This window comes from Physeter macrocephalus, chromosome 2 (assembly GCF_002837175.3).
Source record: "Physeter macrocephalus isolate SW-GA chromosome 2, ASM283717v5, whole genome shotgun sequence".
Taxonomy (NCBI): domain Eukaryota; kingdom Metazoa; phylum Chordata; class Mammalia; order Artiodactyla; family Physeteridae; genus Physeter; species Physeter macrocephalus.
In genome coordinates, this window is record NC_041215.1 from 120,336,739 (window position 1) to 120,354,681 (window position 17,943).

The window sequence follows — 17,943 nt, forward strand, 5'->3', positions numbered from 1 at the left end:
CCTTCCTTCCTTCCTTCCTTCCTTCCTTCCTTCCTTCCTTCCTTCCTTCCTTCCTTCCTTCCTCCTGGCTCCCTCTAGTCAAATACCTGGGCTTCAGGGAAGTGTCATAGAGAATTTGGACTTAGAGTCTCTTGAACCTTGGCTAACTTACCAAGAGGGGGGAGTGGAACCAGTAATGTGGGCCACATGGTGGGAAAATGAAGCGCTGTAAGGATAGGGTTTTTATTCAAAGCTCTGCCTTCGCCAGCGCTCCCTGGCTGTGTACAATACTTACTGTTTTTTAAAAGTCTGCTGCACTTCTCTCAGAGGCCACCAGAGGGCGCACAGAGCCCAGCTTCCCTAATAACAGGGTTCACAGATAGGACCTGCAGAACATCTGGGGGAACTCAGAGGGTTGTGGGCAGGAGAGGGTAGGATGGAAAGGAAGTGAGGAGACCCACGGAGAGCTCGGGTCAAGCTGCTAGGGTTCCAGACTGTCTGAGACCTCTGGGCTGACCCAGATTTAGGACTGGGATGCCTGCCTCTGTCTCTACTGCCAGGTTCCGTGGCAGGGGGTGGGGGGGGTTAGTGGTGGTGGTGATATGGGGTGTGTGATGCTGGATATCTTCCTCCATGATGCTAGAGAGGGAAACTGAGGCAGTGGCAGAGACTGACACCACCCCAAGCAGGTTAAAAGGAATTCAGTGGAAGTAGCATGATACAGCGAAAAAAGGCCTAGTTTGCTATCTTGACCTGGGTCAAGTCAGTTAACCTCTCTGAGCTTCAGTTTCCCCAGAATGAAATGAGGGTTCCTGATAGCACATTGTGAGAGTGCTTGCAGTCTTTAAACTGGCACTCACGTGTTAGCATCCATCTTCTGTGACCAGTAGAGACTAGGAACTCCAAGAGTCTGGGAACTGCCTTCTATGAAAGATGAGAGTGATGGCCCAGGAGGCAGCATTTTAACAATTATCCTGGTCCTCTTTAAGCTCAGAGATGGCTCTGCACTTCTGCACTGCGGCCTGGGAGGGGGGCTGGAAGCAGAGCTCAGAAATGCCCCATCACCTCAATCCCCCTTTTGCTCACCCAGCTGCTCAGCCCCAGGCACAGTCTGAGCCATCGAGGTCCCCTGCTGGCTGAGTGGTGGGGGAATGTGGAACTGGGGAGATGGGGGAAGAGCACAGAGGCACTCCAGATGTGTGCGTGACCACATCAGGAACAGCTGGAACACAGGCAGATGGGTGGGGAGGCCGGGAGGAAGGCCCAGGATCAGCCTGAGGCCGAGGGCTTAGGAAACATTTCCGCTTCCTTTCAATGACCTAACATATAGGAGCTTGGGAGACTGGAGCCGCCCTTACCTTGCTGAGGGGCCATGGTCCCTGAGGCCTGGACAATAGGACAAAGAGCTCCCTTATCAGTCTGGGGCTCCTTCCCTCTCTTCTTCACGAAGATAACCTTCTCTGGCAGAGCATCAGGACTGAGGCCAGGCTGGGCTCGGCTGGGGCAGTGAGGGTCCCACCTGTTCTCACCCTGGCACCTCCCTAGCCCTCCCTTCCCTGCAACCTCCTACAGAGCCACCACAGCTGGAACCATTCTCCAGGCTGCCTCTCATCCCTGGTGCTCCCCACAACCAGTGGCCCCTGTAATTGTGGTCTCAGGTGGTGGCTGCAGGGGCTGGGGCCAGAGCCCAGGGCAGGGCCAGGGCGGGGCCTGGGGGCTGCTGATAGGGGCTTGCCCATGGCGTGGGTCCTCTGGCGCTGGAGATCCTGCTGCAGACACTCTTTCTGGCCTTCATCTTCACACATGCCAAGGCCATGTGCCTTACATATGCCCTCACCTCTCTGGGCTGAGGTGAAGCACTCCAGACGGGCACTCCCGGACCCTCATGACATCAGGCCAGTACTATGCCTGAGTGCAAGCAAGGCTTGGGTATTGTTTACTTCCTGGAGTTTTCAAAGAAAGGGTCTTCTCCCTCTCCCTTACACTTCTGTATTTCATGAACATTGGAGGGTAGGGGAGCAAAAAGACCCTCCCTCAGCTGATGAAGACCAGAGGAAAAAAAAAATCAGCCACTCAGCCAGGTCAGTAGCATTTCCCAGATGTGGTCCTCAAGAAAATCACTTGGGACATTGGTTAGAAATGCAGACCCCTGGGTCTTTCGCCTGGAAAGGCTGAGTCAGCTGCAAGGGCCCAGAATCAGAATTTGCCACAATGGCCTACCCTAGGGGATATTTACATACGATGCATCACATGTGGGAAATGCAGAGCAGTAGATGCAGATTAAGGAGGTCTGCAACCTGAATTATGAACTCATTCCCTTATCACATGGAGCCTGTTCCTAATCCTTTCTGGGCCTCAGTTTCCCCAACAGCCAATGGGAATTTGACTCCCAAGCCTGGCTTGTCCCTGCTGGTGCCCTCTGCCACTGTGGGCTCATGTCTCCTTCCCGGGTTGAAACTGGTCCTGCCCTGCCCTCCCCATACCCTTCCCAAACTCTAGATAGAAGCCATCCCTGTCCCTGCAGCATGGTGGGGGAGAGTGGGGAGGGGAGGGGGTGGCTGGGGTCAAACCAGGCTCTGGCTGACGCAGACTGCTTCCTGCCCCCCGGCTGTTTTCCTGCTGTCCAGCCAGACTGCTCCCCCCACTGCCCCACCCTCACCCCCAGCAGCCTCAAGCCCTTAATTCCAGACAGCTGCAGTGGCTGCCAGCAGAGATGGGGGAAAGGAGGGGGAGTATGCCGTCAGCCTGCTGTTGCTCAGGCCGCCCCCATCACCTGACAGTCTGGGGACAAGGAAGGCCCCACCCCTCTCCTTCAACTGCCCAGGGATGAGCAGTCCCGGGAATGGGCCCCTTTTGTCTCAGAGCCCAGAGGCTCTGGTAGTTTATCCTTAAACCAGGAGGGGCTCTCTTCAGAGAGAGGGGGCAGTGAGGTTGGGAGGGAGGTGTATGTGTAGAGTGGGAGGTTTGTGCCCATTTTACAGAGGAGGATGTCAAGGCCACAGTGGGAGTAGGTTTCACTATCAGGGCCCAGGTTAGAACCAGAAACAGAAGCTGGAGCCTCTCTTCCCAACCCTCTGGCTCTCAGGCCCTTACCCGAGTCTAGTACACTCATCCCATATTGAGGTGAGCCCAGTGTTCAGCTGGGGTGTGAGGGCAGAAAGGGATCCCAGAGAGGAGTGGGCCTGAGCCAGGAGGCTGGTGTTGGGGAGCTCTCAGAGGACCAAGTACAGGTGGCAGGGCCAAGGTAAGACCTGGAGCATCAGTAGGCAGGGCCCAGGCAAGCAGTGCGTGATGCTGGGGCCGCTGCTGCTGTGATCTCAACTGGGTTTGGTTCCAGCTCTTCCACTAACTTGCTGTAAGAACTTGGGTTAAGTCATGACCCTCTCTGAGCCTCTGTATTTTCTTGTGAAATAAAAGGGGACATAATAAGATGACCTCGAAACACACTTTTAGGATTAAAAGGCTCTCTAATCCCTCCTCCTAGGGTGTGCCACCCCGGGGTGCTCTGCTCCCAGACAAGCATTCACTGGTGTCCCAGTAATTTTACCTTCATTGGCTCACTGACTAGATGAGGTTGGCCCTCATTAACCTCATTTCACAGAGGCAGCGGGTGGCTCCGTGTCCAGGAGGCACCTGTTGAAGGTCACACAGCAAACAAGAGCAAGATCCAGAGGCTGCAAACCCCTTTGCAGGATCCCACACCTGCCCCGGCAGCCAAGCCTGGGAAGTCCCTCCTGAGGTGAGGGAGGCGAGCAGAGGGCCAGCCCCTCCCCCCCAGCCCCTGCAGGTGTGTATACTGGGGTGGTGGATGGCTCCCCAGCAGCTGCGGCTCAGCCAGGCGCACACACCTCGAAGTAACACGCACCTTCCCACACAAACCAGCGAGCCGGCTCACTGGCACCGCCCTGTGCCTGATCGCACAGACCCCAACACCTCTCCTCGCCCCCACCCTCCCCACCGCCGCTCCCGCCCTGAATCCTGAGCGGACACAGTGGCCTTAGGACGAGTACACGCCTCTACCCGCCCCCCCTCGCCCCGTCGTCATGACGTCACGTGGGGTAGAGCCCTGAGACACACTGCGGGGGGGGGCGGGGGGGAGGGGAGGCGGCGGAGCTCCCCGAGCCGGGACAGTCACTCACTCACTGGGCGGTGGGGCCGGGCACAGACAGCGCCGCCCCCCCACCCCCTCCCGCCTCGCACGCCCTCGGAAGCGCAGGCTCACCGCGCTGTGCTGGGGGGGCTTCCCGGCACCCCAGCCTCCCGTCCCTCGCCCGCAGCACCTCCGGGCCCCCCTTACCCTCGAGAGGCACCGGGAGTTGTTTCAGGGGGCCCTCGGGAAATTCCCCGAACCCCTGTGCCAGGAGGTGCCCGGTGAGCCCGCCCGCCCCCCCCCACCCCGAGGGCGGTGCCCGGGGGCGCTGCCCCATGGAGCGGGGAGGCGGGCACCGTCTGCTCCCGGAGCCGTGACCCGAGTTGGAGCTGTGTGTGGCAGCCGCCCCGACCCCCGCGGATCATGCGCCGTCTTCCCTGGCTCGCCGGTCCCACCGGGCTGTGAGCCCCCCATTCCCGGCCCATCACGGCCCATGCGCGATGGGCAGCACCCACCCTTGCCCCTGGCTGCGGCTCCGACCTCGGCCCCAGCCGCGGCCCGCGCTCTGCGCGCTCCTCTTCTTCCTACTGCTGCTGGCTGCTGCCTTGCCCAGGTGAGCCCTCACCTTATGCCCCGCCCTCCTGGAGAGCTGGGACCCTCAGCCACAGGGGCGTTTGAGCTCCTGCTGGGGCAGGGGACCCTGGAAGAAGGGAGGGACGGTGTCGCGGGAAAGTGCTGGTGACCAATGAAAGAGTACTCTCTCAGGAGGGGGTTGAACTGGTGACAGAATAAGGGCAGTCCAGGGAGACAGGGCAGTGCCCAGGAGAGTGATGGCTGCTAGAAGGGGAGGTGTGCGTTTAGGGGGAAGCAAGTGCCAACCTGGAGTCCCTGCTGTGCTGGGGGAATGCACCCCCTACCCCAGGAGTAAAACTCAAACTGCCCTGCTCCACCTTGCAGATCGCCCCCAAGTGGGGGCAGGGGTTGGGGGCCAAATGAGGGTAGCCCAGGTGGGGTCAGTGAGAGATTGCAGCTAGAAGGGTTCTCAGTGTGTGTGTGTGTGTGTGTGTGTGTGTGTGTGTGTGTGTGTGTGTGTGTGTACACGTGTGTGTCTGTTCGTCTGTCTCTGATCGAGTGAGCCCAGCAAGCTGTGTTGTAAACAGCAGTCTGTGTGTGCACATGTGTGTGAATGCGAGGGCTCATGGATCAATGTATGTTAAGATGAACATGTGTGTGTACTTGTGAGTGTCTGTGTGTATGTGTATAACTATGTCTGATGAAATGTGCATGTGGGTAAGTGTTCCTGCGTCTGTGTGTCCACCTCATTGTGTGCAGAAGTGTGCCTGCATGAATGTGACTGTCTGAAACATGCCGTTTGGGAGTGGTCTCCCAGAGAACACTGCATATGAGAGCATCTATGCCTGGGGATGTACTTATGAAATCCTGTGTGCGCAGGCATACCGGACGTGTGTGCATTTGCACGTAATCTGTGTGGGTGTGCAGCTGGGTGGGTTGTGTTGGAGGGGATGTTGGTGAGAAGGTCGAGGAAAGGAGAATGTTTAGGGGTATACTGATGGGCTCAACCTTCAAAAGCAGGGGTGGGAACAGAGGAATTATGGCCTTTGGGACAGAGTGTGTATAGTTAGATGGGGCCCTCCCAGCCCCCGAAAACACTCACCCACCCCCACCCCCACCCCACATGCCTGCAGGTCTTCACCCAATGATATTCTGGGCCTCCGCCTCCCCCAGGAGCCCGTGCTCAACGCCAACACAGTGTGCCTGACATTGCCAGGCCTAAGCAAGCGGCAGATGGAGGTGTGTGTGCGCCACCCTGACGTGGCCGCCTCAGCCATCCAGGGCATCCAGATCGCCATCCATGAGTGCCAGCACCAGTTCCGGGACCAGCGCTGGAACTGCTCTAGTCTTGAGACTCGAAACAAGATCCCCTATGAGAGTCCCATCTTCAGCAGAGGTAGCTGCCCTTCACCCTTGACCTTCTGCCCACCCCACTCAGCACTTCCACTCCAGAACCTATCTGCCAGCCGTCCCCTAACCCACTCCCTCAAGCTGGCAACCTCCCCAGGTGCTCATCTGCCAGCCGTGCTGCTCTCCTGCCTCTTTCTGCTCTGGGAAAGTCCATGAGGGTCAGACTAATGGGGTAGATGTGACTCCAGGCTGGTCTGTGTGGAATGAGGGCAGCAGGTTTCATGCCTGAGAATTGAACTCCTGGGTTATCCTGCCCTGAGCCTGACACTGCATATCTCAGGCCCAGGAAATATCCGTATCTGTTGCCTACCTCAATTTACCCTCTACCTAGTAAACACCATGTAGGATGGAAGCCTGTGATAAAGTCCCCAGAATCAACATGAAGAGGGGTCAGGGACTTTTGCCAAATGGTGTCGTTGAGGGAAGCCTGGGCAGGTAAAACTGTACTTCTGCAGAAGCTCTTCCTGGCAGGGTTACACCACCAGCCTCTGTGTCATCCTTGCCACCCCTGAAAATCCTCTCTAAATCAGAGGCACTGGGTGTGTGCCTGCCTCCTGCCCAGCAGGCCTGATGGCCCTGCCAATTCCTCTTCCCCTCACAGCTCAGAGAAGCTGCAGCCCACTATCTGTCCCCATCCCTGGACTTCTGGGTGACCCAGGGTCTACCCTCACAATCCCTTGAGTGGCTTGGGCTGGAGGTGACAGGAGGTTTTGTCACTCATTTCCGCTCACACCCACCTCCTGGCCTGGTATCTTAGGCTTTGACTCAGGTCTTTTGGGAAAGATGGGGGTCCTGCCTCCTGGATGGGCCTAGCTGGGTATCTCTCTCTCCTCCCCTCAGCTGCTTGGGTGGGACAGTGTGGGGACCTGGCTCCTTGCGACTTGTACAATTCTCAGGTGACAGTAGAGGAGGAGGGGTACCCCTGTACCCTGTGGCCTTGGGGCCCAGAGGCTTCTGGGAGAGTCAGACTCTAATATACCCGAACTTCAGAAAGAACTCAGAGTCGGGGGCCATTCCCTTTCCACCAGGACCCCTCCTTGCATCCCCGGAGCCCCCAAGTCAGGGGCCACGCCAGAGCCCCCCCCCCGCCCAGCCCCGCCCACGGCCGCCCGCCCCGCCCCCGCGCGCTTTCCTTCCTCCCTCCCCCGCGCGCCCAGGGCGCTGTTTCTCCCCGGCCGAGCCCAGCCCGACGCGTGTGGCGGCATGCAGCCGCGAACTAATCCCCGCGGGCAGCGGCAGACGGCTCCCGGCCCCAGCCGCGCGCCTCTCAAAAAGGGCGCCCCCCTCCCCAGGCCGGCGCTCCCGCCCCTGAGCCCCTGAGTCCCTGAGCCCCTCCAGCCGTCTGCCCAGAGAGGCTCCCCGCGACCCCCGCCGATCGGCCGGCCCAACTCAGGTCCGGCGCCCCGCCCCGGCCGCCCCCGCTGCCCTCTCGCTCGCGGACACGAAGTGACAGGCCACTGCACCTCTCCTGACCCGGCCGGGCCGGGCCAGCGCTCGCCGCCGCCGCGCGCCCGAGCCCACTCGCTCCCCGACGTCCGGCTCTCTTTCCAGCGCTCGGGCCCCGAGCTTGCTCCAGGTTCTGCTCGCTGGGGGCTCGGGCAGCCATTGAGGTTCTCGCCCCTGCCCCTTCGGGTGAGGCGAGGCTAGCTAGCTCTTCATCCCTCTTCCCGGCCTCGGTGTCCCCTCTTTCCCTCCGGTCCTCCTGTCCCCTCTGGACTCCCAGGAGTCCCTATTGCTTCGCCCGGGTGAGGCCTGTTCGGGCTGGTGGAGGACACGGGGGCTTTGGAGCTTGAGGGCGAGTTCGGAGCGGTGGAACCCTGCGGGGTTGGCGCGGTGCCAGGTGCTCCCGGGTTCACCTGCAGTTTAATAAGCGGGAGGTGAGCTGGGGGGACGGGTGTGGGGAGAGGTGAGGTGTGGATGCGGGAGACTTGCCGCGGCTAGCCCTAGCCGGCGCGGGGCAGCGCCCAGCGCCGGGAGGGGACAAGGGACAGTGGCTCCTGGGCTCCCGCAGGGAAGCTGGCCTCCTTCCTTTGGCCTCGGAACACCGTCCTACCTCTGTGGTTTCTGCCCCCCGCCCCCCACATTGCAACACCTCGTTTCTACCTCTCATTCCTCAGAGGGGGGAGACTTGCCGCGGCTAGCCGGCGCGGGGCAGCGCCCAGCGCCGGGAGGGGACAAGGGACAGTGGCTCCTGGGCTCCCGCAGGGAAGCTGGCCTCCTTCCTTTGGCCTCGGAACACCGTCCTACCTCTGTGGTTTCTGCCCCCCGCCCCCCACATTGCAACACCTCGTTTCTACCTCTCATTCCTCAGAGGGGACTCTGGGCTTCTGGAAAGAGATTTCCGCTCCCTCCACCTCCCACCTCCAAGGGCCACCATTGCCGTGTCTCCCTCACTCCACGCTTGTGGGATCATTTTTTTGGTCCATCTTGGCCCATCACCTCAAGGACTAGCTAAATTTGAATCCCATGGGGCCCGTCTTGGTGGTAACCAGCCCCTGGACTGGATCCTTCCCCCAGTCTCCCTTATTTTCAAGCCACAGATTGTCCATCATGGGGTCAGGTGACCCCAGTCTCCCCCACGTGGACTATCAGGATGCCCACCCCCCTTCTGACCCAAGCTGCCAATGGGGTTCTCTTAAAGGTGTACTCTGCCATGTTTAAAATTCAGAGACTGCTAGAAGGAGGTGGTCCCCCAGGTCTTCCATCTGAATGCTGTTACTGTCATCTAATTGTCCTGACACCTTCCCTGAGATGGGCTGGGCTGAAGGGATGGAGTTCTGATGTAAGAGGGAAAGGGAAGGGTTCTTGAACACCTAGAGTGGGTGCTTGGGAAGCAGGACTTACAATAGGGCTTTACCCAACCAAGGAGAGAGATGTGAGGGTGCTGGACCCTGGGAGTTGGGGCACAGAGAGAGGGGCCTCTAGCGCGGCTAGAAAGAGTCCTAAATAAGTTGTGAGAGGACCCCCAGCCCAGGCGCAGCTATGACCTAAGTGCCGAGGGCAGTGGTATCCCCAGCTTTCTGTTCTGAGGATCCACAGGGTTGGTGCCTAGATGGGTGAGATGCTGGACAAACATCAGCTACAGGGGAGCTCTTCATTGTGAGGACTCGAGAACCCCTCCATCTCTTACTCAGGATGCAGGGACCAGGGGGAGATTTGAGGAAGGGGCTACTTTGGGCTGGGCTTGGGCACTGGAGTGAGAGGGGATGAGAGGACAGGGAGAGGCTTGGTGGAGGGGTGTGAGTAGATTCACACAGCAGGTACTGGAGCACTCATGGAGTTTGGGTACTGCCCTCTCTAAGGCCCAGGCCCATTCAGAATGGACGGAAAGAGGGGGCTTGCGGCTCTGCAGTAAGCCAGGCTCCCAGCCCAGGGGAACCCAGCAATTTGAGAGTCCATCCTCTGCTCTCCAAGGCCCTGGCTCTTTCATCTCCCACCTCCCTCTTACATTTTTCCTCGGGGAGTCTTTGTTTTATGCCTAGGTCTCCAGGCTTGGGGTATGTGGTGGTACTCAGATGGGGAGACTGAGGCACAGGCAATTGTATCCCAGGATTACCTAAGGTCCTATTATTCTAGTGGCACCCAATAAATTAGCCAAAACATATTAAGTACTTGCTGTGTGCTTGGCACTGTTCTAAAGCATTTTATCTGTACTTTAGTATCCTCAGACAATCTCCATGCAGTAGGTCCTATCATTTTCTTCATTTCCAAATGAAGCTAAGAGAGGTTGAGTAACTTGCCATGAGTCACACAGCTTGTATGTGAGCTGTAGAGCCAGGACTCAAATGCAGGCCAGCTGTCTTTAGAGATTGCCCTCAACCCCCCTGCATACTGCCTCCCAAGCTACAAGGCCACCATGATCTCCTACCGTGTGTGCCCAGAGGTGAACTGGTGCAATGGAGGAGTAATCCAAGAAATGGAATTGATATGCGCGCGCATGCACACACAACACACACACAAACACCTACCCGTGTTTGTGCAAACATGTGGCTACATTCAGTGTCACCCCTAAGTGTTCCCACATGCACACAACCCTCTCTCTCTCCCCAGCCCAGGCACATGAGCACGCACAGATTATTTGTGCACAGATTATTTGCACGGAGGGAATGGAGACCAGACCTCTCCCCTCTCCTCCCTCTTTGACTTGAATGGGCAGGGCTCAAGCTTCTCTAACCCCTCCTAGTTCCCACTGGCTCCTGAATCCTCTCTCTTCCACACTTCCCTGCCCTCCAAACCTCCTCCCCCAGCCCCTTCCTGGCTGTTGGCTTCGTCCTGTAGCAGCAGCTGACTCCACTTAGATGCTGGCAGTCCCTGTCCCAGATCAAAGGCAGGGCGGCTAATTGTGCGTCTTAAGGAGCCCCCCACCCCCTGTGCTCCGGGCAGCCCAGCTGGCCAAGGCCCCTCCCCTCTCCCTCTCCAGCTGGCCAGATGGCACAGCGCCTGCATCTGCCCCAGACAGTCGGGGCCAGGACCGAAACTGGGGCCCTGAATAGGATCTGGGGGCAGACCCAATGGGCTGGACTTCTCTGAGGCCTGAATGCTTGGATCAGAGGGTGACCACACAAGCCCTGCCCAGTCACTCCTTCAGTGGCTGTGACAGCTGGGATGGTGTCTTTAGCTGCCTGGGGTAGGTAGGGGTGTTCTCTGTAGTCTGTGGGCTTTCTCCAGATTCCTCTAGGCCTGCCCTTGAATGTAACAGAGCCTGGAAAATGGTGTTTGGGTTGGCCCAGCACATTCCCCTGGGCCAGCATCTTGCTCTTTCCTGGTGCCATGCATAGACAGGGCCATAGGACTGGGAAATGGGCTACCTGGGTTTCTTACTCAGCGGCTTGTCTTCCCCAGAGCCAAATGTCCTTCAGCAGAAGGTGGCCAGGCCTGCTGGGAGAGCTGGGGCTGTGTCCAGGTCCATAACTCCTGCGACCTCGGGCATCTCTCCTGGTTGGCTCTCTGGGATCAGTGAGGCCTCCAAGTCCTCCCAGTCTTTGAAACTGATGTAGAAGGACCCAATTTTGTTTTGTTTTGTTTTCTGAATCTCTGGCCTCTACCAAGCCATCAGCCTCCAGCTGGGTTCTGGGCTTCCCCCACAGGTGCCTATGGCACAGGTTGTTTCTTCTCCTAGTGTGGGAGCTGTTATTACCCTTATTTTCTCCCACTGCTTGAACTCTCTCAGGTTCAGAGGCTGGTCAGTGACCGGTACCAGAACCTGCCCCTCGTGGGTCCTTTCTCAGATGCAGAATAAGGAAGAAGCAGCTTGCAGTTCCCAGGGCCCGACCCTCCTCTGCAAGTAGGCCTCCCCCTGCCACAGGCCCAGAGGATGGCTCAGGCTTGGGAACACCAAGGAGGAAAGCAGTGTAGGCAAGTCCTGGACTCCTGAGAGTAGCTCATCAGGGGGTCTTTGCACCCCTGAGCATCTCAGGAAGGCGTCTACCTTAGCTAACCGTTCCTTCTCAGTGTTCAACACCACTATATGCTTAACCCTGAGCAGGCGGTGGGCTCACCTCCAGCATCCTTCAAACAACCTCTTCAGCTGACCTTGACCGACCACAAGCAGGTGGCTGGGCGATGCCCTTTTCTGAGGAGACTTTCTGGGATGTTCAGACAGGCAAAGGGGAAATTCTGCTGGCTCTTCTGTTTGCCTCTCGGCATCTGGCCATCAGACAGTGTTCTTTGATGGGCCTAAGGGGGTGGCTGCAGGCAGGAAATCTTGGGGCCGGGAACTTTAGGAGGACACCTTCTCCTCTTACTTACCCTTCTGCCCATTAACATCTCCTGGGGCCCTGAATTCCATCACTGGTAATTGTTTTTTTAGGTTAAAATTTGCCTTCTTTCTGCAGGCTTGTCTTAAAATTGCAGATATCACATGAGAGGTAGCAGCTTAAGTCCCTGATGGTTAAAAAAAAATTATTGTTTACTAGATACTTTCTGTCCAACAGGAGAGATGTAGTCACAATTCTGAGCTTGCTAAGGGTGAAGCAAGGGAAAGGAGTTCAAAACGGAGGGCTGTGGGAGAGACCTCCCCCATTCCATCGTGTGCAGAACTTCCGGTGTGATTTCTGCCCCTCTTTGAATCTATGCCCTTGTACCAGATTTCCCCCCAACACTGGGCCTCTACTTCCTCTCAGTACGGTGAGAAGGTTGGGCAGGGAGGGCAGAGGGATGGGATGTGGAGGCTCCTCAAAGGCGGTTTCCTGCGTCTCTCTGCGCAGGTTTCCGAGAGAGTGCCTTCGCCTACGCCATCTCGGCAGCTGGCGTGGTGCACGCAGTATCCAACGCCTGCGCCCTGGGCAAGCTGAGGGCATGTGGCTGCGACGCAACCCGGCGCGGGGACGAGGAGGCCTTCCGTCGGAAGTTGCACCACCTGCAGCTGGAAGCGCTGCAGCGCGGTAAGGGCCTGAGCCACGGAGTTCCCGAGCACCCTGCCCTGCCTCCTGCCAGCCCAGGCCTGCAGGACTCCTGGGAGTGGGGCGGCTGCAGCCCCGACGTGGGTTTCGGAGAGCGCTTCTCTAAAGACTTTCTGGACTCCCGGGAGCCTCACAGAGACATCCATGCACGCATGAGGCTCCACAACAACCGAGTGGGGAGGCAGGTGAGAACCCCATCCCTCTGGGCCTGCTCCAGACCCCTCTGCCTAGGGCCCCTCCCCTCCCCCAGGCTTATGTCTCCTCTGGGGACCACACCACTCTCCCTAACTCAGCAACTTTCTCATTGCCCCCTCCTAATTCAGTCATCAGATGTGTTTTGGATAACTACTGTGTGCCAGGCGCTGGACTAGGCCTGGGAATATGGGGATAAAACAACCCCTGCCCTGGAATAGCTCCCCTTCCGCTGAGCAGCCTGCTTCTCCCATTTCCTGCTGTGAGTAGTGGGGAGAGCTCTGGGCTGCAGTCAGGACCTCAGAGTCTAGGCCCAGCTTTGCCACTCTGTCTCTCCCCCTGTAAAATGAGAAGGTTGAACTGCATCATCCATAAGGCTCCCCAGCACAAATGTTCCATGATTCAGTGCTTTCCTATGCTGGGAACCCCCTCCTCTCCCAGGCTTTCTGTGCAGAATGAAGGATTCCTGCAAAGGGAGATCCCTAGGGGCCAACGTGGTACTGTGTTATATTGTCGTCCTCCTTTCTCCCCCCCACCCCCAAATGTTCATACTACCTCAAAGGTCATTTATTTAAGAGAGGGAGAGAAAAGAAGAAGAAGAAGAGGAGGAGGAGAGGAAGGAAGGAAGGGAGGAGGGAAGGAAGGCAGGGAGAAGGGAGAGAGGGAGGAAAGAAAGAAAGGGGAAGTAATAATATCCTGCATTTAATTTATTGAGTGCTTACTCTATGTTAGGCACTGTCTGGAACATTTTACTACATCCTATTTCATCCTTACACCTACCCATGAGGGTTCTATTATTAGCCTCATGTTCAGATATGGAAAGTGAGGCACAGATAGACTAAGAAGCTTGACTAAGGTGATGCAACAAGTGAGAAAGTGGCAGAGGCAGGATTCATCCCCAGGCAGTTGAGCCCTGAGCCCTTTTGTTCTATAGTGTAGTCTACACTAAGTTGCCTCCCTGGCCCTCATGGTGGCTCAGCACCCTCTTTTCCTGGCTATTCCACCCCTGTCCCTTCTCTTGGCCCTGCCCAGCCTGCTCAGGCCTTGTTTCTGGCTTCCCCTCACTCTAGCTGGCACTTTCTCCATCTCACTCCCCTTTCTCCTGGCTTCTCAGCCCAGGCCAGTTCACCTTCTTCTTCCACAAAGACTGGAGCTGATTCAGCTCTTCCATCATGACCGAGAGGTGATGTAAACTGAGGCATACCCACCCTCAGGTCATGTCCAGCTCCCACCCAGTCCTGTCCTGTCCATGCAGCTCTTTTCCCAAGCTTTGATACTATCCTAGTCCATACCAACAGTGCCTCCTCCTCCTTGTTAAACTGGTTAATTAATGGCTGCTGCCTGTGGGAAGCAGATGTTCCGGAGCTGTTGGCCAGGGGAGGCATTGGGCTGCTTTCCACGTGGTGCTGACACCACAGGCTGCACATACAAGCTGCAGAGCCCTTTAAGACTTGGAGGAATGGGGTCCCTCTCTTCTGGCCCTACTGCCCAGGTTTGGGGGACCCAGATCATTTTTTGGAGTGGGGGACAGTGGGGGGAGGAGGATGTGGCCAATTTCCTCTGGGGTCTCTGGTGAGGATAATGTGAAGGGGCTCTTTGGGAGGAGGCTCAGGAGAGCAGTCTGAGAGCTGGGCTGGGGCTGGGTAGGTTGTATTCCTGTAACTAGCTCCCTTGGAGGCCTGGGAAACTCTCTCCACTTTCATTGCCCTGGGGGTCTGGCTCTTTGGGTTCCCTTTGGTTCTGCATTCAGGTAGGGCCTTTGGTCCCTGTTGGTGCTCACTGTTTCCTAGGAGGAATGGTGGCACTCAGCACTGGGCAGAATAAGTGCCAGCCAGTAGAATGGGAGAATGGGAGGGGGGCGGGGGGGAGTCTCCCCAGCCCCTGGCCCCTCTCCTTAGGCTCCCTGAAAAGTGCTGCAGGGCCCAGAGGAGTTAAGGGGCTTTCTCAGACTCCCCACAGCCTCCTCTCACTGCCCGGAGTGAGGCCAGAGGCTTTGGGGCTGGGATGTAGTGGGGCCAGCACACCCCTGCTCCTGGTCCTGAGCGTTGGAAGGAGAGGGAATTTCCCTGAGGCTCTGGGATCCCCCCTCAGGAAGCAAGAGCCTCCAGCCCCAAGGGCCCCCCTGCAGCTGCTGGGACAGGCGGGGTGGGGGCGGGGAGAGGAGGGGGAAGCAGGAAGGAGGGAATTCCCCCAGGGTCTGGCCGGGTGGGAGGCGGATGCCAGAGCAGCAGAAGAGTAGGCAGAACTCTTCTCCTGACCGTCTGGTTTAGGAGCTGTGCCACCCACCCACCCACTTGGGGCCTCAGCTTTTGCCTCCGTTCAATGGGGTTAGTTTCCAGAGCCTCTGAGAGCCTCGCGGGCCGGTGTCTGCGTCGGGAGGAGGCCAGTGCAGCTGGCCGCGGGCGTCACCCCTCCCCGTGCCTCCCTCTGCAGGCGGTGATGGAGAACATGCGGCGGAAGTGCAAGTGCCACGGCACGTCAGGCAGCTGCCAGCTCAAGACGTGCTGGCAGGTGACGCCGGAGTTCCGCGCTGTAGGGGCACTGCTACGTAGCCGCTTCCACCGCGCCACGCTCATCCGGCCGCACAACCGCAACGGCGGCCAGCTGGAGCCGGGCCCCGCGGGGCCACCCTCGCCAGCCCCGGATATTCCGGGGCCTCGGCGCCGCGCCGGCACCGCCGACCTGGTCTACTTCGAGAAGTCGCCCGACTTCTGCGAGCGCGAGCCGCGCCTGGACTCGGCGGGCACCGTGGGCCGCCTGTGCAACAAGAGCAGCGCGGGCCCGGACGGCTGCGGCAGCATGTGCTGTGGCCGCGGCCACAACATCCTACGCCAGACGCGCAGCGAGCGCTGTCACTGCCGTTTCCACTGGTGCTGCTTCGTGGTCTGCGAGGAGTGCCGCATCACCGAGTGGGTCAGCGTCTGCAAGTGAGCGGACGGCTCACCTCCCTGCGCCTGGTCCTCTGCGGCTTGCGATCTTGGCCGGGCAGCGTCGCCTTGGTTCCTGGGAGTGGAGGATGGACCACAACATCTTACAGGAACCTCCCAGCTCTGAGGTCGTCAAGACTGCAATCACAGGACAGTTCAGGCCCGCTCAGACTCCCTGCTCACTTCTGTGGCCTCCAGGACCGGTTTGCCTCCCGGCTCTCTGACCAAAGCTCAGACAGCTCCGTTGGGCTGGCGGTTGCCCCACACTCTAGGGCAGTGTCAGCCAGGCATCTTCTGGGCCTGCCTCCTTTTATCTCTTCACCCCTACCTACCCCTGGAGGGGGAGGGAATGAATGGAAGCTGATGGGGAGGGGGAGGAGGATTAAAAAGAAGAAATGGACATCACTGAGCTGAAGTGATTCTGCAGAGGCCTCAGACACCCTCCCCCACCGGCCTCTGTCCCTCATTCATTCATTTAACAAATATTTATTTTGCTCTCTTTGTGGCCTGGCACTCTGTGGGGGTCGAGAGGTGCTGGGGATACAGATGTGAATAAGAGACACAGGACCTGCCCTCTTGGAGTTTACATTCGGGCTGGGGAAGATGGACAATAAACAAGAAAACACACAAACAAGGTCATTTCAGGCAATGCTATGTGCCGTGAAGAAAATAAAGCAAAGTGCTGGATGTAGAGTGATTTGTGGGGAGTGGGGCCCCTCTAGATAAAGCTACTGGTTGGGGAAGACCAGTGTGCATGAGGAGGAGAGCCATGCACAAATTGAGGGTAAGGGCTTTTCAGGCAGAGGCCATGTGAATGCAAAAGCTCTGAGGACAGAAAGATCTCAGGAGGAACAGCAAAGAGGCCAGTGTGATTGGAGTGAAGAAATCAAGGGACAGATTAACAGGAGAGGAGCTGCTGGAGGGGGGTGGGGGATGGGGAATGGTCACATTATGCATCTTTCCGGGCCAAGGTAAGGGATTTTATGTAAGAGGAATGGGAACCTTCAGAGGGTCTTAGGCAGGCGAGTGTCATGGTCTGATTCCCACACTGCTTGCTGTCTGGGGAACTGAAAGGCAGGGGACAAGTTGACAGCAGGGGGCCAGTTAGGCGACTACAGCCATCTTCCAAACCAGAGATGAGGCCTGGGCTAGATGGGGGCAGTGGGGAAGTTGGCAAGGGTCTGGATCAGGAGACCTGGATGCCAGAGCTCTAGCTGTCCACCTTGTGCCTGAGCCCTCTGCCACAAGCCAGGACGAGTGTCGGCCAGTAGCACCCGTGGGCAGAGACAGGAGGCACTCTGAGAGGAGTAATCCTGGGCAAGACCCAGCTCAACCCAGCCAGCCCAGCGCCCCGGGGAGCAGGTGGGGCTAGGAGGTGCAGCCTGGAGAAGGGTGGCAGGGGAGGGCCAGGAGACTGGTTGTCTGGATTCTGGTCTCTCCGAGTCCAGGCAGGGGAGGCGGGGTATGTAAGTAAGGCTGGGGGTGGGGGGATATCCCTCCTGGGTCTCTTGTGCCCCCAGATCCCCAGCTCAGGATGCCCCTTGGCAGGTCAGCCAGCCCCCCTTCCATACCCCCATAAGAACGCTGCTAAGCTGGCAGCCTGGGTCCAGCATTGCACTCTCCTTGGCTCTCAGATCTGATGTTTCTCTGGAACAGACCCTCAAGGAGGAGGCAGTGGAGAGGGAGGTGGGGTCAAGTTCTTGGGGAAAGAGCACTTCATCAACTTCATCCAGGCCTCCTGCTGCTCACAGCTGAGAGTCCTGCTGCCTGCCTCAATTTACCCCAGAGTGGCACCCTTCTCAAGGAACCAACCAAGGATGAAGTCTTGTTCCTTTTCCCAGTTGCCAGCCTACCTGCATCCCCATACTTCCCTGGCCCTGACCCATGTCTCCCTACCCCTGGGTAGGGGTGAGAAGGGAAGGAGGCTCTCATGGTGATGCACGCCTGTAGGCCCACCACCTGGGAGATTTGCCCTCACTCCCTTGCCCTCAGCTCCCTTCCCTCCAACTCCTGCATCCCAGCAGATCTCAGACATGACTAAGGCAGCAGGACATTTCACATGCTCAGTTATGCTGCCTCTGTAGAGGACAGGGTTTCTCTCCCCATCCCCCTAAAGTCAGTGCCACAGGCAGGAGGGTGAGAGTCCCCCGGGAGGAGGGGTGGGCAGGAGCAGCCAGACACACCTGCCTCATTCCTTTCCTCTTGTTCACCCAGGAGAAAGCTTTGGGGGCTGGGTTCGCTGCCTCCTCCCTCCCTCCCATTCAGGGTAGGAGGGAAGGGAGGGGCAATGAAGGCCTGGGGGTGGGTACTCCCACCCCCTGCCCAGCCCCCAGCAGTGTCCACTACAGCGTTAGCTGTGGCTTCAGCCTCC

At 58.2% G+C, this 17,943-nt stretch overlaps 1 protein-coding gene across 1 annotated transcript; it reads left to right on the plus strand.

Moving 5' to 3' along the window:
* Positions 1 to 4,481: 4,481 nt before the first annotated feature.
* WNT10A (Wnt family member 10A) lies at positions 4,482 to 16,237 on the plus strand. The gene is made up of 4 exons (XM_007118124.4): positions 4,482 to 4,682; positions 5,776 to 6,038; positions 12,259 to 12,638; positions 15,079 to 16,237. Exons 1-4 carry the CDS (start codon positions 4,570 to 4,572, stop codon positions 15,574 to 15,576), a joined length of 1,254 nt encoding a protein of 417 aa, XP_007118186.1. The 5' UTR covers positions 4,482 to 4,569; the 3' UTR covers positions 15,577 to 16,237.
* Positions 16,238 to 17,943: the final 1,706 nt, after the last annotated feature.

Excerpts from the sequence above, each read along its gene's own strand:
- WNT10A (XM_007118124.4), top strand. The coding sequence starts at position 4,570 with ATGGGCAGCACCCACCCTTGCCCCTGGCTGCGGCTCCGACCTCGGCCC. Across the intron at positions 4,683-5,775 it reads CTGGCTGCTGCCTTGCCCAG|GTCTTCACCCAATGATATTC; the intron begins GTGAGCCCTCAC and ends ACATGCCTGCAG. Across the intron at positions 6,039-12,258 it reads GAGTCCCATCTTCAGCAGAG|GTTTCCGAGAGAGTGCCTTC; the intron begins GTAGCTGCCCTT and ends CTCTCTGCGCAG.